Source organism: Pongo pygmaeus, chromosome 4 (genome assembly GCF_028885625.2).
Source record: "Pongo pygmaeus isolate AG05252 chromosome 4, NHGRI_mPonPyg2-v2.0_pri, whole genome shotgun sequence".
In the NCBI taxonomy this organism is placed as follows: Eukaryota; Metazoa; Chordata; class Mammalia; order Primates; family Hominidae; genus Pongo; species Pongo pygmaeus.
In genome coordinates, this window is record NC_072377.2 from 12,360,863 (window position 1) to 12,388,108 (window position 27,246).

Consider the following 27,246-nt stretch of genomic DNA (forward strand, 5'->3'; position numbering starts at 1 on the left):
TGGAGGTATAGTTAATCTTCCCAGTCTTTGCTCTTTCCCTAGTCCGAGAGCAGCAAGGGCAGTACCACTGCAGTGGCAGTGGGAGGGGGGCTTTTGGTTGCTTCTTGGAGCTCCACCTCAGAGAAACACTGAGCAGCTGCTGCTGGGAATGTTCAGCCAGGAAGTGGGGTGGTTGTGCTGCTGCCCTGAGCTGCCGGCTCTGCTTGTTGACGAGTGTGGAGGTCAAGGGCTCACAGGGAGGAGAGACTGAGCTCTTCTTCATATAGTGTGTGTGGCATGCTGGGAGCAGGGGTGAAGCCCTCAGGATCTTTATTTCTTCCCTATACTAAAGGCAGCAGGGGTAGAACCACAGCTGTGGCAGTAGCAGAGGGGCTCAGTTGCCACTGGAAGCCCTCCCTAGGGAAACTCAGAACCATTACCAGTGGGAGTGCTCAGCTGTGGGTGGAGTGGCTGATCTGTGGTTCTGAACCAGGGGCTCTGCCTGCTGAAGAGTGGGAGCCAGGGACGCACAGGGACGAGGCACTGAACTCTTCTCCGTATGGTGGCTGCCGTGTGCTGGAGGTTCAAGTTTAGTGACTAGGCCCTTTGTTCCTTCTCCAGCCCTAGGGTTAGTAGGCAGGAATGACAGAGGGCCTGTGGGTTGTCTCTGGGATTTCCTCCTCAGAGAACTGCAGAGCTGTCTCCAACTAAAGTGTTCAGGTGGGGCAGGGTAGTTGTGCTTGAGTTACAGGTTGGGAGGCCCTACCCGGTCAGGAGAAGTGGGGTCCAGGACCTGCATGGAAAATAGCCTGGCTGCTTTTTTCTGTGGAGCAGCTGTGTTGTGCTGGGATCTGTCCAGTCCCAGTCCTAGCACACAGTTTTCAGAGCCTGAAGCGAACAGCAGCAAGGTCTACAAGACAGCAAAAAAATGAAGCTTGCCTCTCCATCCCAGAGAAGTGCAGAGCTGCTACTCGTCCAAGAGCCCCAGCGGGGTGGGGGCAGGAGTCCTGCGTTGAGAGGTCCTGCGAAGTGAGAAGCAGGATTGTGGACCCAAGTAAAAAAATCTGCTTGTTTTTTTTTTTTTTTTCTTCCAAAGGGAAGCTGTGATGTGCTGGGGATCCACACCGGTCCCTAGTCACCATGCACTCTCTGGGGACTGAAGGCAGCATCAGCAAGGTGTGTGAAACAGCAAAAATGGCAGCTTTCTTCTCCCTCTGGGAGCTTCATCCCAGGAAAGTGCAGAGCTGCTACCAGCCTGATAGCCCCAGCAGAGGGTGGCTGAAGTCCTAGGCTAGTGGGCCTTAACCTGGGAGATGCAGTGGAGGTGAGGCCTGCAGTCCATCACTGCTCAGCCCTCTGGATCTGGAGTCCATCACTGCTCAGCACTTTGGATTTGGCCCCTTTCCTGTGGGTGTGCAAGGGAACCTGACTTCCCCTGTTGCTGGAGCTGTTGCCACTAAGCCAGAATGCCGGGGCATCCAAGGCTCCCTGGATTCCACATGTACCTGAGCAAGGACTCTGCCCAGACTCTATGCAGCTCTGCATGTCAGTCTGAAAGCCCTGGTCAGGTGCAGAGATCTCCTAAGCCCAAGGTTGCAAAAGTCTATGGGAAAAGTGTGGGTCCCCAGGGACTCTCACTCACTCACCCACTCACCATTTCCCCACAGTGGGGAAGCCTCCCCTGTCTCTGTGCCATTCCTGAGTGGGTGGTCGTCCTGTCTCTCCTCTCATTCTCTTTGGGTTGAGTTGTTTCCTTGATTAATCCCATTGTGTCCTCCTGGATGTTTCAGTAGAAGATCTAGTATTTACTTGCCACTTTTTCTTTTCTCCATAAGAGTGGCACACACTGGCTCCTTCTAGTCAGCTTTCTTGGCTTTTGCCTCTGCTATATTGATAATGTAGATAGGTCCAGTGGATAGTTGTGATAACATTTAGAAAAATCTTATTTGTGCTTTCAGAGGCTATACAAATTGCTGAATAACTGTAATGGATTATACTATCTAGTGACCATAATAACCCTATGAGTCATTTGATATTACCCTTGGAAGGATCTAGGTGTTAATGTCAATTGTAGTAAAGGCAGGACTCAAACTAAATCCAGTGTCTGTGGACATAATCATGACCCTGGTTGTCACCATGAATAAACAAGTCATTGTGTAAATGGCTTTGCCCAGTTGTTTCAGCATCATCCAGAAAAATTCTCTCAAAACCACTAGGTGTCTGGCCAGGCGCAGTGGCTCATGCTTGTAATCCCTGCTCTTTGGGAGGCTGTGGTAGGTAGATAACTTGAGGCCAGGAGTTCGAGATCAGCCTGGCCAATGTGATGAAACCCCATCTCTACAAAAAATACAAAAATTAGCCTGGCATGGTGGTGCACGCCTGTAATCCCAGCTACTCAGGAGGCTGAGGCATGACAATAACTTCAGCCCGGAAGGCAGATGTAGCAGAGAGCCAAGATCATGCCACTGCACTACAGCCTAGACAACAGAGAGATACTCTGTCTCTACAACAACAACAAAAACATAACACTACATCTCTTTTCTAATTGCTGGGTTGATATACTTGTCCTCTGATTTTCTAATAGTGTAAATAATTACAAATATAAAATAATTTTATGTAAAATTCTATAGCAATTAGCAGGTTGCTTGCATGCATTCATTCCTAAAATATTTGTTGATTCTGTATTTTTTTCTAAACACTGTACTTTGTGATTATCCTTCATTTCCCATGAATGACCTAGAAAAATCATGACTACTTCCTATTTCAAGCCTAAACTCATGTTGCCAGGCTACTGAAAGGCATTTACTTTATTAATTTTTTATTCTTTATACTCAGTCCTCTACCCCTTCCATGAACATAGGTTGCCATATTATCGCTTAGATTATTTAAAATTGAGGATTTGTGTGTGTATGTGTGTGTTATATGTGTTATCGCCTACATTTGGAAATATGTTTATGCTTATTGCCTTCAAATAATAAGTAATACTTTACCTGTTTTAAAACAAGAGCTGAAAGAATAAGAAAAATAGCCATAGAAACAACTGAACAAATACTACTTTTAAAAAAGACCTCTGTAAATGAACATTTTGTATGGAACTATAATTTATTTCTTTCTGGAAAATGATGATATAATCACCACTAGGGATAAATATTACCATGAGAAATACATCTTAATCACTTTTTCCAAGCTAAAGGAAGTTTATTAATGACTTTTTAAAAAAATAGCTGATGTGATCAAGACTAGCCAGTTCTTCAAGTTTCAAAAATTTACAGAAAGTAAAGTTGAGAATGGATCAATAAATTTATCTAGAAAGATACTTTGTTCTTTCTAAATAAAGATATCTTGCTCTTATTGTTTTATTTTTTATTGTTAGAATAAGATACCTTAAATAAGATTAATGTCTGCACTATGAAACATACTTTACTAGGTAAATGTGCACAAAAGTACCATGTTTAAACACAGGGAGTTCAAAAGTGCTTGTTATATGTCATATATGAATAAGGGTAAAGCAAAATCTAGACATTACTATAATCAGAAATTAAGAAAATAAAATTATTTTTACAGGAAACACATGAACAGAAGGTATCCTAGAATTAGATCAGAGGTTTCATACACTGAACGTTCTTGGACTGCCTATCTCTGCCATCAATATCAATAATAAATTAACTGATCATTAACTCCTCTCTGTCTTCTAAGTGAAACAGCAAGTCAATGAGAGCAGAGGTTCCTCCTTTGAAGTTAGGAAAAGTGGCTGCTGCAGTCCTGTCTTCTGATCATCCTCAGACAGTGGCTGTCAACTGCCCCTACTTTTGTTACCTATCTCATTCAAACTATGGGAGTCCACTGATGGGAAAGGAATTCAGTGTCTCTTGGACAAGAGCTCGTTTCATTGCACTTCCCTCATTTTCATCAAAGACAGCCACAAGCTCAGGACACTACAGGTGTCTCATCTATGAGGTTCTTCCTCATGGAGAAACCTAGGAAAGAGAGAGTCTTCAGAATTTCATATCGTGTTACAGAGTTGGAGTGTTTCCCTCTACCTGTGCAGGTTCCATTGAAAAAAGACTTCTAAATTCTTCGTGCAACTTGCTCCTCATGGACTCTGCAGAAAATGGAAATTATATGTCCTTGATGACTTCAGCATCAGGATATGAAAATGGGCTATCTTTTCTTTCTGTCTTCTGATATCACAATGAAACTCTTGACCATGCCACAAACTTTGTAAAAAAGTTTCTGTAGCTATAGAAAATAAGATCAATTCAGAAGGTGTTAGGACCTTTTGTGTTGGCAAAGAACATTGACAACACAGTGTTGTTTTTTAAAATGAAATATGTAGAGAGGGACTGAGGATTCTGGAGTGGACAAGGTAGGCAGTATTCCATGTGTAGACACAGACCATAATAGTTCTTGACCTTGGCTTCAAATAACCATTTCTAGTGTGCAATACTCACTGCTGTTTTTTTTTGTTGTTGCTTCCATTTGAATATTTGGCTTTTACCCAGAATATCTAAGCAAGTGACATGCTGGGTTAAGGAAGCTTGTAATGTTACAATATAAAATAATAAGATATTTTTATATAGCCAAGAGGCTGTTTTTATAGTGTCTAGATGATATATGTAGGTTGTTAAAAAATATAGCAGGCAGGGCATATGAGACCTTAGACCAGCAGCAGAAAACCTGTCCTGGGTAGTGATAAAATAGCCCAAGGAATCTGGGGACTTTACCTGGCACAAGATTTGTGTGCAAACTGCTGTGGCATGTCTAGAAACAACACATGTGCCTGTCTCAGTACATAGAGAAATAAACTGAGAGGGAGCTTTATAAGAATTCTGTAGTCAACACTGCTTTAATTAGTAAACAGCTGATTCAATTGAATCCTTGTGAATTTAAACATATATCAATAGAAAATGTCAAATTAAAATACAAACAGACGAATAGTTACAAATAATAACAAGAACAGAGTATCCAAGAGCTGTGGGACAATATAAAGTGTGCTAATATACATTCATCTAAAGTCTCAAAAGAATAAGAGACAGAGAAAAGGACAAGATAAATATTTGAAAAGATAATAACTTACATGTTTTCAAATATAATTAAAAAATCAAAGAAAAATTTAATAAGCATTTTTTCAAACATAATAATTGCATAAATATAAAAGTTCTAAAAGTGTCAATTTAAGTTAGCAATTTTTAGGTTTGATAAAAAAATCAAGACCCAACTATATAGAAGAAAATATATTTTAAATATAAAACAGAAAATTAACATTGCAAACATTAATCAAAAATTGATATAGCTATGTATCTGATGAAGTAGACTTCAGAACAATGAATATAATTGGAAATGACAGATCATTCCATAATATTAATGGGCTAATTTACCAGGAAGGAATACAATCATAATGTGTATGCACCTAACAAAAATAGCCTTAAGATACATAAATCTGGAACCGAAAGAAAAAAACTGCAGTGACATCTACAGTTATATTTGGAGACTTCAATACTCCACTCAGGTAATCACAAAACAAGTTGAAAGAACATAAGAGAATAAAAGACTGCAACGATACTTGAAGACAGTTTGACTGAACTGACATTTTTAGAGCAGCAATCACATTAGGATGCACATTCTTTTTAAGTGTACATAGAGAATTCATCATTTAAGGTCCATATTCTGAACCATAGAACAAACCTGGAAAAATTAAAAGAAATAAAATCATATAGTGTATGTTTTCTGATTATAGTGAAATTGCATTAGAAATCAAGAGTGGAAAAATATAAAAGAAAATCCCTCATATATTTGGAAATTAAATAACATATTTTTAAATAACTCACAGAATAAAGTGTCAGATCATCAGAAAGAAACTCATGAATTTTTTTTTAATTGAATGAAAATAAAAAGACTCAAAATTTGTAGGATGCTCCATAAGCAGTTTGTAGAAGGAGGTTTATTGTACCAAATGTTCAGAACAGAAAAAAAAAAAAAAGGTGTTTTTGTTTTTGTTTTTGAGACAGTCTCGCTCTGTCGCCTAGGCGAGATAGAGTGCAGTGGCGCTATCTCGGCTCACTGCAAGTTCCGCCTCCCGGGTTCACGCCATTCTCCTGACTCAGCCTGCTGAGTAGCTGGGACTCCAGGCGCCCGCCACCACGCCCGGCTAATTTTTTGCATTTTTAGTAGAGACGGGGTTTCACCGTGTTAGCCAGGATGGGTCTCCTCGATCTCCTGACCTCGTGATCCGCCCGCCTCGGCCTCCCAAAGTGCTGGGACTACAGGCGTGAGCCACGGCGCCCGGCAACAAAAAAGGTTTTAAATCAATAAGATAAATCTTAAGGAACTAGAGAAAGAAGAGCAAAATCAACTCCAAACAGGAAGAAATTAGGAAATAATAAGGACTATAACTCTATAAAATAGAAGACAGAACAAAAAAGTAGAGAAAATAAATGAAACCAAGGCTGATTATTGGAAACAATCAATAAAATTAATAAACTTCTATCCAGATACATTGAGTGAATATGGAAAGAATACACAACCATTATCAATATTATAAAGATAGCGGGCACATCTCTACAGATACTACAGACATAAAAGGAAAACAAGGGAATACTGTGAAAAACTTTTCAAAATCTTTGCAAATTGAGTCACCCCTCCAGTAATCAGTAGTACCTCTAAATCTCTGTTATGGTCCCTTATAACTATAAGAGAGCTCATAACAAGAGGTTATAAGCTTACAACTTATAACACTAAGTACTGTGTTCTGGGATTACGAGATTCCTTGGGATAGCTGCTGTAAGAATTGGCCGTCAGACACATACTTTAAATTTGGTTAGTTGTGTCCTGAATTGGGAAATCGCTATACATTTATTAAAACTTTAGAAGTCCAATGTGCTATCCATAGCACCCTGTAGTCTAGACACTTTAAAAAGTGAAAAATGCATCTGGGTTTGGCATTGAGCTAATAAAACTTCTGAGACTATAAAAAAGCCATTCTTATCCAGTGAGATGTGGCCAGGCTGCAGTTGCTGTAGGGACAGCACCTCCCTTTAAGCATCACGAGAATTTCTGGATAAAAGTTAATAGAAGAAGAAAATGTTTCATGGGGGCAGACTTGTTTGTTTAAGATATGCATTTTTTTTTTTTTAATTCTGGGGTTTACCTCATAAGAATGAGATAGTTTTATTTTGGACTTTAACTTCCTTGGATTTTCAGCACTTTAAGAGGCTATAATAATTACATAACAGAATAAAAAATTTGGGTATTTTTTAATGTAGTTGTGTTTTATTAAAATATCTTTATGTAGCATTTAACCTTATGGCAGCTCTCTGATTGGCTATCTACAACAATGTGGCATAAGATACAGTATGTAGAGCACATTTTCTATCTTGAATGAAGAGAGCATCAACATTTATTGATATACATTTTAGAACCATTTGGGAGTAAATAATTACTAACAAATAGCAATTCCTGGGAGATACGGAAGAATGAGTTGGTTAATTTTGGGTCAGTGGGGCTTTGTGAATGTTAGAACAAGATGGCCATGATATGGTTCTGATTACCTCTCCAAGGAGGATATAAAAAAAAAAACAGGTAAACATAGGAGAAGTTAAAGCCCATATTTATACATAATTAAGAATATTGTCTAATGTTAAAATGGGGCTTAGCTTTCTCTAAGCCTTATTATATCTATACAATAGAATTTTTATTAAACAATACTCGTTTCTGGCACCTTTTTACCTATGGGAGGAAGAGTCAGAGTCTGGCAGAAGAAGCTTTGAAGGTAGAGATCAGCTCCCTGGGAGCCAGCTGTCGAAATTGTTTTCTCCTGCAGGAATTCAGTTTTATAAGGAGCAGGTTCCACTATTAGGAGCCGTTAGGTTGTCCAGCTGTGCCCAAGAAAGGCTGAATATAGCACAATATTAAGACGCCTAGTGTTAATTTGCAACCAAGTCATGTTCTCCACCATAAGCTTTATGAACAATAATACAAATATATTCCTCCCCATTTTGACTTCTTATTCTTTAAATTTCAACTGGTTCAGATATTAGGATGTGGTGAAAGAGGGCTATTTAGCCATTTTCTTGTGACCTTTCCATTTTCTTTTCCATCTCTGAGCTATCCATTACCAAGAAATGAACGTGAGATGGCAAAACTTACCTCTGGGCTCCATAAGTCACATCAATTTGTTCCATGAAGGAATTAGTTTATTATCAACATTAATACTTTGAACCATATGTTAAAGGAATAAATGTCTAATACCTAGCTGTTAATGTATAATTTTAAAATTCAATAATATTTATCCTAAATATTTTAAAGTTAGTATTTTATATAACGATTAGAAACATACTATTTGTTCACATTTTATTTAGCTATCTTTTATTTTCAAAGCAAACTTTCTCAATTACTACATTGTAGAAAAGTTATAGTGTCTTAGTTCCATTTTAGCACTTGGACTTGTAATATATATATATTATTTTAAAAGAGTCTTTGCTTTCCAACCTTTAGCTACTAATTATAATTACCATACTTTGAAAGGATTCAAACTACTATCAATGTTTGTATCTGCATAATTTTGAACAATTGATTTTGCATCTTAAGATTTAAAAGAGGAGTATCAACACCTCAAACTTTCATGAGGAAAACTGTTATAAAAGTGTTTAGTGAGTATGCTTTGTATGGAACTATTATAAAAGATGTTATAATTATGTATATCTATAAGTGTATATTTTAAATGATAGTATTGCAGTGTGTGAGAAAATCCTACAAACAACGCATTTCCCTGCTGGCAGAAGTACTATGTAAACTTCAGTGGTAACCTCTTCTTCTGCCTCTTGTACTAGGCTGGCTATCTCAAGGTCAATACTCTTACTGGGCTCTTGAATGATCCACTTATTAAATAGTTAACTGGCATAATCAATCAATGCATTTTTGTGAATAACTTTATAATAATGTACAAATATTTACAATATTTACAATAATATACAAATGTTTTTAAATTTTAATATACATGTATTAAAGTATATTTTATATAATATACAAATATTAATATATGACCTACAAAATATTACAATATTGTATATTAATATTATACAATATTTTATTAATGTACAATAAACAAATATTAGTAACATGCAAATATTAAAATATAATAACATACAAATATTTTTAAATTTCTGCCAGTGCTGTCTAGTACAGCTAAAGCTATGAGTAGGACAAGTGCTTTCTCTGATATCATGGAGCTTACAGCTGCCTCTTCATCCACTTCCTGCAAAAAATCCAGTTGTGCACCGAAAGTGAAAGCATTTTTGGCATTTGAAAAATTCTGTCCAACAATCATTTTTTTTTCTTTTTATGCAATTGGCATATTTTACAGATGGGATCACATTTTTCTTGAAAAATCATTAAAATAGAGAGGGAGCTACACAATAAAAAATATTTGTTTTGCATTTCCTACATTAGAGTAACATTCAACAATGTTTTGTGTATCCTAGTAAACATATAAAAATGAAGAAAATACATATTTTACCTTTGTTAATTACATTATGAGAAACTGCTTAATTTCTTTTAACTTACTTTTCCATGTAAATATTTAACTTAGAGCTATTTCCCTGTCAATTCATGTAGCACTCATTTATTATAACTACTGTCCTTGTAGTCCACAATGTGCTTGTACAGTAGACTTTTAAAGTCATTTCAGAGTAGCAATTTAGTATCTCTCCAAGGTTTTACTATCGCAAACAACAACATAGGGAATGTGCTGTACAGGTCTCTGTGCACATTGCAAGTAGTTGTTTTGGATATATGCCTAGAAGAAGATTTGCTAAATCAAATGACACATATACTCAAATTTTGCTAGAGATGTGATGTTGCCAACCAGAAGAAAATCAGTATCAAATTAAACCTTTTGCCAACAATGTATGAAATTATGCACTTTCCATCACCATGTTCCATAATGAATTTTATCATATTACAAAATTTTGAAAGAAAAATGATGAAAGAAAATTATATACCATATTTTCTTGAAATACACACTTTCTTTATAAATACTGAGGTTGAATATCTTTTTATACACGTATTGGCCATTAACACATCTTGTGTATTTAATCTGTAAATTTGCTTTCATATTCCTTGCTTGTTGTTTTTACTTATCATTAATTAATTACTTAAAATTATAGGCAATTAAAATACCAAAAAAGAGGTAAAAATCAACCCAAATCCCACAAGGAAAGATAAAATGATTTTCAGCTTGATTTTAAATGTCCTTTTTATGCAATTACATAAATTAAAAAGGATCTTATTATGCATGTAATTTTTCAAGAGCCTTTTATTTTATTCAAACTTAAGATGTGGTCCTTTATTATATGAATTACCATAGAAATTCAACTATTTTAAAATGGTAAACTATTCACCTTTTGTATGGATGTACTTAATTTCTTTAACTAATGTCCTATGGATGAACATTTTGAATGTGGACATTTATTTGATAATATAGGCAGCATTTCATAGACAATCCTTATGTGTGTATGTATTTGTGTGTATACAAGCACACACACACACCCTTTCTACATTATCATCTTAGGAAATGTTCACTGACCAGAAGCAGCTGAAGCAAATGATACGCACATTTTTAAATTGGCATATATTATAGAACTGCTTTTTATAAAGCTTGCAAAAATTTGCAAATTACTACAGAACTCAGAACTGGTTTTCACGTCAAAATAACAAATTCCCGAACTACACAGTTACTTTTTCTCATTCAATGATCAGTTACAAAGCTAAAGTATTTCATTATTGTTTTTGCTTGAACTGATTTGTTAATGTGGTTAATACATGTTGAATATTTATTGGACAATTGAGTTATATTTATTTCTTTATGAGTTATTTATTCATGTTCTTTGGCTACATCTCTCTTTAGAATTGATCTTTTTAATACATATTTATGAGAGTGCTTAAAATTTTACCAGTGATAAGACTGGATAGATATTTCTCAGTTTATCATTTTTAAAACATATTTGCACCATATAGAATTTGGAATATTTACATATTTTCATCTAGAGTAGCATTACTAATAGGTCCAATTAGTATTTTCATCACTTGGACAACTAATTTTTCTGGCTCAGCATTTTAAAATTAAATAGCAATTATTTGTTGCTATATTTCCAGATTAATTACATCTATAGGTCTTGCACTAGTATACTATTATTTAATTAAATTTATTATAATGCATTTTGAGAACTGGGTAAAAACTTTTATTAGTGTTTCAGACTTATTTTTATTAGTTTATATTTTATCTCTATTTTTGTCTTCTTATATTAGTCTATTAGCCATATTATTTAATTAAATTTATTAAAATGTGTTTTGATAAATGGATAAATATCTCCCTATATTAGTCATTGTTTTAGAGATTTGAGGCTATTTTATATATTTTGCTTTCAAAGATGAATGTTAAAATCATTTACGATTGAAAAATGGACAAAGGATCTGAACAGACATTTCTGAAAAGAAGACACACAAATGGCCAATACATGTATGAAAAAATGCTCAACATCATTAATCATCAGGGAGCTGCAAGTCAAAGCCACAATTGAGTATCATCTCACTCCAGTTAGGATGGTTATTATCAGAAGCAAAAAATATTATCAGAAGCAAATGGTAGTGAGAATACGGAGAAAAGGGAACTCATATGCTTTCGGTGGGAATGTAAAGTAGTATGGGCACTTTGGAGAACAGTATGGACATTCCTCAGAAAACTACAGATAGAATTACCATATGGGTCCAGCAATCCCACTCCTGGGCATTCATCCAAAGGAAAGGAACTTAGTGTATCTAAGAGGCATCTGCACCCCCGTGTTTATTGGAGCACTATTCACAGTAGCCAAGATATGGAAATGAACCTAGGTGTCCAACAGCAGATGAGTGGGTAAAGAAAATGTGGTATATGTACACAATGGAGTACTGTTCAGCCATAAAAAGTATGAAATCCTGTCATTTGTGACAACATGGATGGAACTGGAGGACGTTATGTTACGTGAAATAAGCCAGGAACAGAAAGTTAAACACTACATGTTCTCACTCAGATGTGCAAGCTCAAACAAGTTGATCTCATAGAAGTGAAAAGTACAGCAGAGGTTACGAGGGGCTGGGAAGGGTAGGGGGAAGGGAGAGGATGGGGGAGATTTGTTAAAGGATACAAAATTACAACTAGATGGAAGGAATAAGTTCCAGTGTTCTATACCACTGTTGGATGAGTACAGTTAACAATAATTTACTGTTTTAAATAGCTAGAAGGAGGATATTTAATGTTCCTAACACAAACAAATGACAAATGGTTGAGATGGTGGATATGCTAATTATCCTGATCTAATCACTATACACTATATGTATAGAAACATCACCATGTACCCTACAAATATGTACAATTATTATGTGTCAATTTAAAAAAATAAAATTAAAAAAACATATTTGTAAAGTATCGAGCAAATCTAAAACTCATGAAAGCATTTTAATGTAGAAAAGTATTATTGGGCCAGGGGTGATGGCTCACGCCTGTAACCCTAGCACTTTGGGAGGCCAAGGCGGGCAGATCACATGAGGTCAGGAGTTTCAGATGAGCCTGGCCAACATGGCAAAACCCCATCTCTACTAAAAATACAAAAAAATTAGGTGGGCGTGGTGGTGGGCACCTGTAATCCCAGCTACTTGAGAGGCTGAGGCATGAGAACTGCTTGAACCTGGGAGGCAGAGGTTGCAGTGAGCCATGATCGTGCCACTGCACTCCAGCCTGGTTGACAAAGTGAGATTGTCTCAAAACAACAACAACAACAAAAATATTATTGACAAATTCAATGAAATCTCAATGAAACTACAACAGATTTTCTGGATAGAAATCCACAAACAAATTCAAAACTTATGTGAAAATGCAAAGTACCTGGAAGAGCAGAAACAATTTTGTAAAAAAAACAAAACAGGAAGGCTTATACTTCATTAACTTGTCTTAATAATGCTAAGACTTGTTATAAACCAAAATCATTGTGGCATTAGTGTAAAATAGACAAGTAGAGCGATAGACAGAATATATTGTCTAGATTGGTTCATGTCTATATAGTAAACTGATTTTTAACAAAAGTACTAAGATAATTCTATGGTGAAAATGTAATATTTTCAATAAATGATTTTATTTATTAATAAATGTTTATTTATTAAAATAAACAAAATACAGGGATGCTGGATCATCCACTGAATATCCTTTAGGAAAAAAAATAAAATTTTACCCTTACTTCATAGCATGCACAAAAATTAACTTTTAATGTGTCTTATGATGATCCTTGGACATAACACTTAGAAGCATAAAACTTTCCAAAGATTATATTTGCAAATTTAGGGTGGCCAAAGATTTCTTGACAAAACATAAAAAGCTCAAGCAGAAAAAAAAAAATGATAAGTTAAACTTGATCACAATTAGAAACTTCTGTTTTTCAAGAGCTACTGTTAAGAAAGCAAACGAGGCCGGGTGCAGTGGCTCACACCTGTAATCCCAGCACTTTGGGAGGCCGAGGCGGGCAGATCACAAGGTCAGGAGATAGAGACCATCCTGGCTAACACGCTGAAACCCTGTCTCTACTAAAAATACAAAAAATTAGCCGGGCGTGGTGGCAGGCGCCTGTAGTCCCAGCTACTGGGGAGGCTGAGGCAGGAGAATGGCGTGAACCTGGGAGGTGGAGCTTGCGGTGAGCCGAGATGGTGCCACTGCACTCCAGCCTAGGCGACAGAGCGAGACTTCATCTCAAAAAAAAAAAAAAAGAAAGCAAACAGGGAAGCCCCAGACTTGGAGACAATATCTGTTACACATGTATCTGACCAAGGGTTTGTATCCATAATACATAAATAATTATTTTTTACAATAAAGAATTCTTACCAGTCAGAAAGTGAATTTCAAATTTTAAAAATTGGGTAAAATATCTGAACAGAAATTTCACAAAATGAGATATAGAAGTTGCCAATAAGCACTTATTATTCTTCAGGAAAGTGAAAATTAACATAATGAAATAAAACTGCACAGTGATGAGAATGATTAAAATGAAAATGACTGGTGAAATGTTGTGATTGGTAGATCTTAGATGACCCCTAAGTGTTCTCACATTTTCACATAAATGCTCTTGTGTAAACTCCTACTCTTGAATAACTTCCTTCTAATCAATAGAATACGGCAATGTGGAAGCAATACAACTTTCAAGTTGTGAGGAGAAGGGCTTATACCGTTGTAGTCTTTGTATTAGTTACCTAGGGCTGCCATAACAAATGATCACAAACTACGTCATTTGAAATAACAGGAATGTATTTTCTCATGGTTCTGTAGGCGAGAAGCCTAAAATCCCAGTGTCGCAGGGCCCCGCTCCCCCTGAAGGCCACAGGGGACAAACCTTCCTTGCCTCTCCCAACTTCGGTGGTTACTGGCCACACTTGATGCCCCCTGGCTTACAGCAGCATCATCTAATCCTGGTGTTTGCCATCATATGATGTTACCCCTTTTGGGGATGTGTATATGGCTAAATTTTCCTCTACTTATAAGAACACCATTTGTTGAATTTAGAGTCTACTCTAATTCAGTGTGACCTCATCTTAACTGATGACAAAGCCCCTGCCAGGACCCTATTTGCGAGTAAAGATCCAACTCAACAGGTTCCGGGTGAATGTGAATTTTGCTAGGATTCTATTCAGCCTGTTATAATCTCCTTTCAATAAACCTATGATCCCAGTTTAATAATGAGAAAAACATCAAACAAACTAAAACTGAGGGACATTCCACAAAATATGTCACCAGTACTCCTCCAAACTGCTAAAATTGTGAAAAACAAGACAAAATAAATAAATAAATAAATAAATAAAAATAAAAAATAAAAAAAGCTGTCACAGTTCAGAGGAAGGAAAGAAAACATAATGACTAAATATAGTATGGTAACCTGGTTTGAATCCCGGTACAGAGAAAAAGGATATTAGTGGGGAAATTGGCAGAATCTCAATAAAGCCTGGAGTTTAGCTGATAGTAAGTTTTTAAAGTGTTTGATAGAGAGCCGTGGTGGCTCAGGCCTGTTGTCTTGGCACATAAAGAGGTGAAGCTAGGCGTTTGAGGCCAGCCTGGGCAATATAGAAACCTCTCATCTATATAACCAAAAGTTTTTGACAAATATATTATGGGTATGGTGAGGGTTATATGGGAACAATCTTATTCTTTCTTTTAAATACATCTAAAATGATTCCAAAAGAAATGACTGATTTTTTTAAATGCAAGCTATAGGATAGACTTGAGAAATTTAATTTAGATTGGATGGTTTCAGACAGCTTTTTTGTGAGAACTTTAAGCTGCAAATAGAAATACAAATCCAGCCAATCCTACCAGTAGTGGGGGATGAAGTCTCCTGGGCAGAACACATGGCCAGTGAACAGGTACTGTGAGTGAAATACGCTTGCAGTACTGGAGAGGATGAAAAAAACTCAGAGTGACAGAAGACAAGTAGGTGAGACGGAGCCTGGCATAAAATTAAACTGAGCAGCAGGCTTCGAACAGGCCACATAAAAAATTAGAATTAAAAAGAAAGAAAGAAAGACATTGCTATAGCACTTCCTATGTGCCAAAACTATTTTAAGCATTTTTCACACACTAGCACTTTTCATTCTTGCCGCAACTATATATGGTGTGTACTCTTATTATCTTCCATTTCTCTGGTAGAAAAACTGGTTCAGAGAGTTAGTCACTTGTCTGAAGTCATTCCATTACTAAAAGGCAGAGCTGTGGCCATCTGGCTCCACAGTTTGTATTTATCCACTACACCCTTGCCCTGAATATAATGGAAGCCATGCTGACTCATTCTTCCTTAAAAGACTAACCTATCAACTCAGAAGAGAGATGAAGGTGATTGGGGTGAGATGGAGACAAGTGGATGAGCTTGAAGAAACTTCCAGGTAAAATCAAATGCAACTGATGATATATTAGAGGCAGGTAATGAGAGAGAAGACCATATCAAGAATGACCATCCAACTTCCGGCTTGATTGGGTATTTACTAAAGTAGGAAATGGCAAAAGAAGGTGTTTGCTGAGGGACATTATGTTATCAGCGGCAAATCCATGTGGGTCTGCGCAACCTCAATTCTTGACTCTCAGAAGAAAGAATTTGACCACGGGGGCATAAAGCAGAGGGGGAGACTGGGATAAGTTTTAGAGTAGGAATGAAAGTTTATTAACAAGTTTTAGAGTAGGAATGAAAGGAAGTAAAGCACACTTGGATGAGGGCCAAGCAGGCAACTTGAGAGAATCAAGTGCCTGGTTTGACCTTTGACTTGGGGTTTTATACACTGGCATTCTGCGTGTGTGTTGGCATGCCAGCGCTTAGGAGAGGCTGCATGTGCAGTGTGTTTACTGAAGTTACCTGTATGCTCACTTGAGGTGTTCTCCCCTTACCAGTTGAGCATTCCTAGAGGAAGTTCACGTACCAGTCAAACTCCACCATCTTGCCTCTTAGCGTACATGCTTGAGTCTGCTTGCCCCAATTCTGAGATCTTATCATCTTACCAAGAAGCTACTGATCATCAGTTCCAGGTGTTTTCTATTGGGAGACTGCCTGTCCGTGGCACAGGTTGCAACCAATTATTATTTTGGAGAGAAAGTTTAACCAACCACCTGACCATCGCCTGATGGTCACTTGACATTCCTTGAGGCGGGGTGGGGAGTTTGGGGGGCTCTCTCTTGCCCAATAAAACTTATATTTGACTACCTACCTATTCTGACAATTACAGATTTCTTTTCCATTAAGTTTGAGATGCTAAAGAAACATCAAGATAGATGTGTCTCAAGCCCAAGTATTGGATCATTTTCACCCTACTTTCCCAACATGAAGTAGAAGTATGTGAGAAGTATTGTCTGACTTCCCAGAGGATGGGAAGGTAGCCACAGTCCCATGGACAGGTGCTCAGACTGCCCTCCAGGTCACCGCAAGTCACTGTCTCTGGTAGCTCCTTAGGTGTATTCTCTGAGAGCTCTGCCTATAGTGGATATAGTGAATTCTTTGCCTTGAGGCCGGGTTGCTTTGTCTCTCTGACTAGGTCACATCTCCCTTATTGTTTGGGATGCAGCTCCTCATGAACACATTGCAGGCATGTTGATTTATGCATGAGGTCCTCCTGTGACCTATTTAGGAAATAGCATCCCTTTCTCGGATGTAGGAGTAGAGAGAGGTTCCATATACATAAGAATTTTCCAGACAAACAGAACCAGGCCGGGAGCATTGGCTCACACCTGTAATCCCAGCATTTTGGGAGGCTGAGGCAGGTGGATCATGAGGTCAGGAGAACAACACCATCCCGGCTAACATGGTGAAACCCCATCTCTACTAAAAATACAAAAAATTAGCCGGGCGTGGTGGCGGGCACCTGTAGTGCCAGCTACTCGGGAGGCTGAGGCAGGAGAATGGCGTGAACCCAGGAGGCAGAGCTTACAGTGAGCTGAGATGGCGCCACTGCACTCCAGCCCAGGCGACAGAGCAAGACTCCATCTCAAAAAACAAAAACAAAAAAAAAACAAACAAACCAGAACCGATAGGAGATAGATACGGATTGATATATCATTAGATAGGTAGATAATAGATCGTTGGGGCCTAGCGCGGTGGCTCACGCTTGTAATCTCAGCACTTTGGGAGGCCGAGGCGGGCAGATTACCTGAGGTCAGGAGTTCGAGAGCAGCCTGGCCAACATGGTGAAACCCTGTCTCTACCAATAATACAAACATTTAGCTGGGCATGGTGGTGTGCCCCTGTAGTCCCAGTTACCTCAGGGAGGCAGGAGAATTGCTTGAACTCGGGAGGCAGTTGTTGCAGTAAGCCAAGATAAGCCACTGCACTCCAGCCTGGGTGACACTCCATCTCAAAAAAAAAAAAAGAATGTTGGATAGATAGGTAGATTCATTTTAAAGAATTGACTCACATAATTATGGAGGCTGAGATGTTCTAAAATCTGCCTTCTGAAAGCAGGAAACTCAGGAAAGCTGGTGCAATTGTCTGATCTTGAAAACCAGAGAAGACTATGGCGTAAATCCCAGTCTGATGACAGAAGATGACATGAGCTGTCTTAGTTAAAGCTCTGAGGGAGGAAAAAAGGGATAAAGGTCTCTTTTCTCTGTCTTTTGTTCTATTTGGGCCCTCAAAGGATTGGATGACGCCTAACCGCCTTGAGGAAGGCATTCTACTTTACTGAATTTACTCATTCTAATGCTAATTTCAAAGGTGGTTGGTTCTCAGGATGGGAGGGGAAATGGTGGGGAAGGGGAAAATGTTGATGAAAGGGTGTAAAGTTAGAGTTAGTGTGGAGGAATGAGTTTTAGTGCTTGATTGCATTGCTTGGTGACCACAATTAATTTAATAGTATATTGTATATTTTTAAATTGCTGAAAGAATAGATTTTTAATGTTCTCAACACAAGAAAGTTAAATTGGTGAGGTTATGGATATGTTAATTAGCTTCATTGACTCTACAATGTATATGTAGATCAAAACATTACTTTGTATCCCATAATATACACAATTATTATTTGTCAATTAAAACAACAACCACAATAACAAATGCTAATCTCACCTGGAAACATCCTCACAGACATACCCAGAAACAATGTGTACTCCGGGCACACTTTGGCCAGTCAAGCTGACACGTAAAATTTACCCTCACAGGTTCAGAGGTGCTTAATCAGGTCCTCCCATTAGACACAAGGCCATTGTTAAACTGTGATGTAGGCAACCCACGTGTAGAGAGCCAGGGAATGAGACCATTTGTTGTCAGCTGTGCCCTCAACCTATTTTCACTCTGAAGGGGGAAATCAGAACACCTAGTGAACTGCCTGACTTCCCTTCCTCTCTACTCTGGAATCAGAGAGAATTAGTTTCTCATTCCTTAATGCCTGGGACTTCACTGTACCTTATGTTCTTTTTTTCAAAGCTCATAACCCTCATCCCTTCTCTCTGGGTTACTGAATGCTGAAATATCTTTAGGAGAACATGAATCACTGAGAGAATGAAAATACACATCTCCAAAAATACAGTTTAGGCCGGGCGTGGTGGTTCACACCTGTAACCCCAGCACTTTGGGAGGCCGAAGCGGGTGGATCACCTGAGGTCAGGAGTTCAAGAACAGCCTGGCCAATGTGGTGAAACCCCGTCTCTACTAAAAATATAAAAATTAGCTGGACATGGTGGTGGGCGCCTGTAAGCCCAGCTACTCAAGAGGCTGAGGCAGGAAAATCACTTGAACCCAGGAGGTGGAGTTTGCAGTGAGCCGAGATCGCACCATTTCACTCCAGCCTGGGCAACAAGAACAAAACTCAATCTCAAAAACTACAAAAAACAAACAAACAAAAAAAAAAGTTTAATTATTTCAAAATAATTTTTTTTATTGCACCGATTATTCACAAATGTGTTTTCATTATCATCCCTTCATTACTCAGCAGGAATTTAGATATTCTATTAGAAAGATGTTTTCTAGCCATTGTTACTACTCCTCAATTTTAGGTACAAATTAGAAAATTGGATGAGTCTTTTAACTTCCCAAATAAGAGAATGTTTAAAGGAGTCCAGTGAATTTAGAGAGTGGATATACTTGAGTAAAAAGGTCTGTAGTTTACAGACTGAAGATGAGATGAGACAAATGGTATATATCTTGGGATATTGAGAAGTTAAATTTATTCAACACAACGTTTTGATGTTTGATGATTGCTGTATTTAACTCAGCATCCTACTGTGCTTTGATAGAGATACCCTGTAAGAACTGCTGTTTCAAACCATAAAATACAAATATAAAATTTATTTTGTTAGTTTGTGAAACTTCAAATCATGTGTTGAATTTCTGTGATTTGATATGTTTTCAGATTTCTCTGTCAATAAGGTATCCTAGAAATCTCTACAGACATTGATTAAGTCAATCTTGGCCTATTCAACACAAATTACATTTTATTTCTATTGCATTATGTTTATACCCAACAGTAAGATATAAGGCACCTTTGTAAATAATCTCCTAAATTCTGTTTTCGTGAATCTATTAAAATCTAACAAACTTCCTGAGATCAACATTCACGGGTGTCTGCCTATCCTCTAATTTTGCATTACTTTCATTACGTCTTTTGGCTTCAACCTCCTTCCTCATTTATAGTAAAAAGAAATCTTCCTTAGGCTCATCATGCTACATTATCTTTTTTGAAGAAAGAAAACTGTATTTATTTTACTGAGGAGACAAATAGAAGGTAGTGAAGTAATTTGTTTACAGTCATAGGTTTTCCATGCTAGGAATATTATTTCTTAGTTCCTCTGGTAAGTCAATTCCATCATTCTTTCATCATCTAGTTTTTCTAAATCTAAAACAACTCTCATGCTCCTTTACCTTTCTTTTAAAAAATATTTTTAATTTTTAATTTTTGTGGGCACATACTAAGTGTATATATTTATGGGGTACGTTAGATATTTTGATACAGGAATACAATGTGTAATAATCACATCAGGATAAATGGGGAATTCATTACCTCTAGCATTTATTTTTCCTTTGTGTTAAAAACAATACAATTATACTCTTAGAGTTATTTAAAATATACAATAAATTATTGTTAACTGTAGTCACTCTGTTATGCTATCAAATACTAGGTCTTATTCATTCGTTCTAACTATATTTTTGTCTAACTATATTTTTGCACCCATTAACCATCTCCACTTCCCCTCACCATTACCCTTCCCTGCCTCTGATAAACAGCCTTCCTATAACCATGGGTTCTATTGTTTTAGTGTTTAGCTCTCACAGATAAGTGAGACCATATGATGTTTCTCTTTCTGTGCCTGGCTTTTTTTATTTAACATAATGAGCTCCAGTTCCATCCATGTTGTTGCAAATGACATTCTTTGTTATGGCTGAATAGTACTCCATTGTGTATGTTACCACATTTTCTTTATCCATTCCTCTGTTCATTGACATTAGGGTTGCTTCCAAATGGTGGCTATTGTGAATAGTGCCACAATAAAACGAGAATGCAGACTTCTGGGGGTATATGAGTGGGATTGCTGAATCATATGGTAGTTCTATTTTTAGAGTTTGAGGAACCTTCAAACTGTTCTGCAAAGTGGTTGTACTAATTTACACATTCACCAACAGTGTAGGCAGGTTCCCTTTCCTCTATATCCTCGCCAGCATTTGTTATTGCCTGTCTTTTGGATAAAAGCCATGTTAACTGGGGTGAGCTGATATTTCATTATAGTTTCAATTTGCATTTCTCTAATAATCGGTGACGTTGAGCACATTTTCATATACCTGTTTGCCATTTATATATCCTCTTTGGAGTAATATCTATTTAGATATTTTGCCTATGTTTTAATTGGATTATTAGATTTTTTTTCTATAGAGTTGTTTGAGAGCTATATATATATATATATATACATCCTTATATATATTAATACAAGGGTATTAATCCCTTGTCAGATAGAGTGTTTGCAAATATTTTCTCCGATTCTGTTAATTGTCTCTTCACTTTGTTGACTGTTTCCTTTGCTGTGCAGAAGCTTTCAAATGATGTTATTTCATTTGTTCATTTTTGCTTTGGTTGCATGTGCTTGTGAAGCATTACTCAAGAAATCTTTGTCTAGTCCAACTTCTTGGAGAGTTTCCCCAACGGTCTCTTTCACTAGTTTCAGAGTTTGAGGTGTTAGACTTATTCTTTAACCCATTTTGATTTAATGTTTCTATATGGCAAGAGATAGGGGTTTAGTTTCAGTCTTTTGCATATGGATATCCAGTTCTCCCAGCATGATTTATTGAAGAGACTGTCCTTTTCCCATTGTATATTCTTGGCAACTTTGTTAAAAATGGTCTCACTGTAGACCTGTGGATTTATTTCTGGGTTCTCTATTCTGTTCCATTGGTCTATGTCTCTGTTTTTGTACCAGTACCATGCTAGTTTGTTTACTATAGTTCTGTAGTATAATTTGAGGTCAGGTATGTGATTCATCCAGTTTTGTTCTTTTTGCTCACAATAGCTTTGACTATTCTGGGTCTGTTGTGGTTTTGTATAAAATTTTAGGATTCGTTTTCCTATTTTTGTGAAGAATGTCATTGGTATTTTAATACGGATTGCATTAAATCTGTAGATTGCTTTGAGTAGTATGAAAATTTTAACAATGTTGATTCTTCCAATCCATAAATATGGAATATCTTTCCATGTTGTGTGTCCTCTTCAATTTCTTTCATCAATGTTTTATAGTTTCATTGTAGATATATTTTATTTAGTCAGTTAACTGGTAGATATTTAATTTTATTTATAGCTATTTAAATGTGATTACCTTCTTGATCTCTTCTTCAGATTGTTCACTGTTACCATATAGAAATGCTACTAATTTTTGTATGTTGATTTTGTATCCTGCAACTTTACTACATTTGTTCTAATAGTTTTTTGGTAGGTTCTTTAGGTTTTTTCAAATATAAGATCATATCATCTGTAAACAAGGATAATATGACTTATTGTCTTCCAATTTGGATGCCTTTTATTTCTTTCTCTTGTCTGATTACTGTAGCAAAGGCATTCAGTCTATGTTGCATAACAGTGGTGAAAGTAGGCATCCTTGTTGTGTTCCAGATCTTAGAAAAAACCACTTTTAGTTTTTCCTCATTTGGCATGATACTAGCTGTGGTTCTGTGGTATATGGCTTTTATTGTGTTCAGGTATATTCCTTCTATAACCAGGTTTTTGTGGGTTAGTATCATGAAGGGATGTTAAATTTTATCAAATGGTTTCTCAGCCTTCAGTTGAAATGATCGTATGATTTTTGTCCTTCATTCTGTTGATATGATGTATCACATTGATTTAATTGTGTATGTTGGATCATCTTTGCATCCCTGGGATAAATCTCATTTGGTCAAGATGTGTTTTTAATTGTTTTGTGGAATTTAGCTTGCTAGCATGAGAATATTTGCATCAATCTTCATCAGGGATATTGGTATATAGTTTTCTTTTTTGGATACGTCTTTGGTTTTGTTATCAGGTAATACTGGCCTCGTAGAATAAGTTTGGAAGGATTTCCTCCTCTATTTTTCAGAATAGTTTGCATAAGGTTGGTATTAGTCCTTCTCTAAATGTTTTGCAGAATTTAACAGTGTAACCATTGGGTCCTGGGCTTTTCTTTGCTGGGATACTTTTTATCACACTTTCAATCTCATTATTTGTTATTGGTCTGTTTGGGTTATTGATTTTTTCATGCTTCAATCTTGTTTAGTTTTATGTGTCCAGGAAATTATCAATTTCTTCCAGGATTTCTAATTTATTGGTACATAGTTGCTCATAGTAGCCACTAATGATCCTTTGAATGGTTGTAATATTTCATTTTTCATCTCTGATCTTATTTATTTGGGTCTTTTCTATTTTTTTTATTATTTAATGGCAAAAACCACAATTACTTTTGCATCAACCTAATAGTCTGGCTACAGGTTTGTCAAGTTTGTTCATCTTTTCAAAAAAGCAACTTCTCTGTTCCTTGATCTTTTGTACTGTTTTCTTCACTTCAATTTCATTTATTTCTGCTCTGATTTTTATTATTTCTTGTCTTCTACCAATTTAGGTTTTGGTTTGCTCTTGCTTTCCTGATTCTTTAAGATGCGTCATTAGGTGGTTTATTTGAAATTTTTCTACTTTTTCGGTATATGCACTTATAGCTATAAACTTCCCACTTTGTACTGCTTTTGCTGTATCCCATAAGTTTCAGTATGTTGTGTTTCCATTATCACTTGGTTCAAAATATTTTTTAAATTTCTGCTTAATTTCTTCATTGACTCAGTAGTCATTCAGGGGCATATTGTTTAATTCCCATGTGTTTGCATAGTTTCCAAAATTCCTCAGTTATTGATTTCTAGTTTTATTCCTTTGTGGTCAGAGAAGATACTTGATATAATTTTAATTTCTTTTGAATTTGTAAAGATTTTTATGTGGCTTAACGTACAGTTTATCCTTGAGAATGACCCATATGCTGAGGAGAACAATGTGTATTCTGTAGCCATCGGATGAAATGTTTTATAAATATCTATCAGTTGCATTTGCTCTGTAGTGCAGATTAAGTCCAATGTTTCTTGGTTGATTTTTCTGGGTAATCTGTCTAATGCTGAAAATGGGGTGTTGAAGTCTCCAGTCATTATTGTATTGGAGTCTATCTCTCTCCTTAGCTCAAATAATATTTATGTTATCTATCTGGATGTTTTATCCTCTTGTTGAATTGAACCCTTTATTATTATATAATGAACTTTTTGTCTCTTTTTATGTTTTGTCTTGAAATCTATTTTGTCTGATATAAGTATACTACTCCCGCTTTTTTCTGGTTTTCATTGACATGGAATATCTTTTTCCATCCCTTTATTTTCAGTCTATGTGCATCTTTATAGCTGAAGTGTGTTTCTTGCATGCAACAGATTGTTGAGTCTTGTTTTTTATTCATTTAGCCACCTATCTTTTGATTGGGGAGTTTAACTCCCTTACTCTCAATGTTAGAATCAATAAGTAATAAGTTATTCATGCCAGTTTGCTATTTGTTTACTGGTTATTTTGTTGTCTGTCTGCCTTCATTCCTTCCTTCCTCTGTTCTGTGTAGTGAAGGTCATTTTTCTCTAGTAGTATGCTTCAATTTCTTGCTTTTTTATTTTTTGTGTATTTTTTGGATTTTTTTTATTTGATATTACCATGAATCTTGCAAATAATATTTTATAACCCATTATTTTAAACTTATGATAACTTAACACCGATTGCATAAGCAAACAAATTACCACACAAACAAAGAAAAAACTAATAAAAACTCTCACTTTATCCCCTGGCTTTTTAACTTTTTGTGGTTTTTATTCATATCTTATTACATTGCCTATGTCTTTAAAAGTTGTTGTAATTTTTTGATATGTTCATCTTTTAGTCTTTCTACTCAAGATATGAACAGTTTATATATAACAATTACGGTATAATAATATTCTGTGTTTTTCATGTACTTACTGCTACCAGTGAGTTTTATAACTTTAGATAGTTTCTTTGCTCATTAACATTCTTTTCCTTGAGATTGAAGAACTCCTTATAGCATTTCTTGCAAGAAAAATTTGGTGTTGATGAAATCCCTCAGCTTCTGTTTCTCTGGGAAGTCTTTATTTCTCCTTCATGTTTGAAGGATATTTTCACTGGATATATTATTCTAGGATGAAAGATTTTTTATTTCCTTCATCACTTTAAATATGTCATACTCCTCTTTCCTGGACTGTAAGGTTTCCACTGAGAAGTCTGCTGCTGGACATACTGGAGATCTGTTGTATGTTATTTGTTTCTTTTCTCTTGCTGCTTTTAGAATCCTTTCTTTTTTCTTGACTTTTGGGAATTTACTTATTAAATGTCTTGAGACAGTCTTATTTGAGTTAATTTTTCTTGGTGTTCTATAACCTTCTTGTGCCTAAATATTGATCTCTTTCTCTAGGTTTGAGAACTTTTCTGTTATTATTCGTTTGAATACACTTTTTACCAATATCTCTTTCTCTGCCTCCTCTTTAAGGCCAATAACTTTTAGATTTGCTCTTTTGGGGCTATTTTCTAGATTTTGTAGATATGTTTCATTATTTTACAATTTTTTTTCTTTTTTCTCCTCTGACTGTGTATTTTCAATTAGCCTATCTTCAAATTTACTAATATTTATTTCCTTTGCCAATTCTGCCATTAAAATAACTCTGATGGATTCTTTAGAATGTCATTTGCATTTATCATCTCTAGAATTTATGCTCGATTATTTTTAGTTATTTTAATCTCTTTGTTAAATTTATCTTATAGAATTCTAAATTTCTTCTCTGTGCTATCTTGAATTTTATTGAGTTTCGTCAAAACAGTTATTTTGAATTCTCTGAAAGGTTGCATATTTTTGTTTCTCCAGGATTGGTCCCTGGTGTCTTATTTGGCCTGTTTGGTGAGGTCATGTTTTCCTGGATGTTTTTGGTGCTTGTGGATGTTCACTGATGTCTGAGCATTGAAGAGTTGGGTATTTATCATAGTCTTCACTGTCTGGGCTTTTTATACTTGTTCTTCTTGGGAAGGCTTTTAACTGCTTGAAGGGATTTGGGAGTTGTGATATAAGTTTTTGGTCATTACAGCCATATCTACATTAGGGGGAACCCCAAGACCAGTAATGCTATGGCTCTTTCATACTCATAGGGATACCACCTTGGTGGTCTTGGATAAGTTATGGAAGAATTATCTGGATTACCAGGCAGAGACTCTTGTTCTCTTCTCTTACTTTCTCCCAAACAAATGGAGTTTCTCTCTGCAGTGGGCTGCCTGGAGCTGGGGAAGGGATGACACAAACACTGCAGTGGACACCGCCACTGGGACTATGTTGAGTTAGGCCTGAAGCAAGCACAGCACTGGTTCTCACCAAGGCCTGCATTAACCACTGCTGTCTACCACCTACGTTTGTTCTAGGACCTAGGGCTCTACAGTCAGCATGTGGTGAATGAAGCCAGTCAGGCTTGGGTCCTCCTCTTCAGGGTGGTAAACTCCCCCTGGTCCTGGGTAGATCCAGATATGCTGTGCAGGAGTCAGGGCCTGGCGTTGGAAACCTTTGGAGTCTACCTGCTATTCTATTCTATTGTGGCTGATGTGGCAATGAAACCACAGAAGGAGCTCCTTCCCAATTTTCTATATCCTTTCCACAAGAAGAGACCACCACCATCCCAGGCCTGTGGCAAATACTGCCCAGAGATGACCGATGTTCCCCCATGGCCCAAGGGCTCTTCGGTCATCTTGTGGCGAATGCTGCCAGACCTGGGACTCTCCCTTCAGGGCAGTGGGCTCCCGTCTGGCCCACGGTAGGTTCAGAAATGTTATCCAGGAGGCAAGGCCTGGAATCAAGGATTCCAATTGCCTGTTTGGTGCTCCATCCTACTGTGGCCAAGCTGGTACCTATGCTGCAAAACAAAGTTCCCTTTACTCTTTCCTCTCCATTTCTCAAGCAGAAGGAGTTTTTTCCCATAGTTACTATAGCTGGGAATATGTTGGGTCAACCCAAAGCTAACACATATCTGAGTCTCACACAAAGCCCATATCAGTACCATCTGGCTACTGCTGCTTCTTATTCATGGCCCAATTGCTCTTTAGTCAGCAGGTAATAAATCCTGCAAGGACTAGGCTCTTCCCTCCAAGGCAACAGATCACATTTTGGCCCAGGGTGTGTCTAGAAATATCATCCAGAAGCTATGGCCTGGAATG

At 36.8% G+C, this 27,246-nt stretch overlaps 1 protein-coding gene across 1 annotated transcript in view; it reads left to right on the forward strand.

Moving 5' to 3' along the window:
• LOC129036133 (large ribosomal subunit protein uL15-like) overlaps positions 1–26,850 on the forward strand; it is a 118,439-nt gene extending 91,589 nt beyond the window's left edge. The window contains exon 2 of the mRNA XM_063664580.1: positions 26,461–26,850. Within this exon, the coding sequence (XP_063520650.1) occupies positions 26,461–26,850 (390 nt within the window). The remainder of the gene's footprint in view (positions 1–26,460) is intronic.
• The last annotated feature ends 396 nt before the right edge of the window (positions 26,851–27,246 follow it).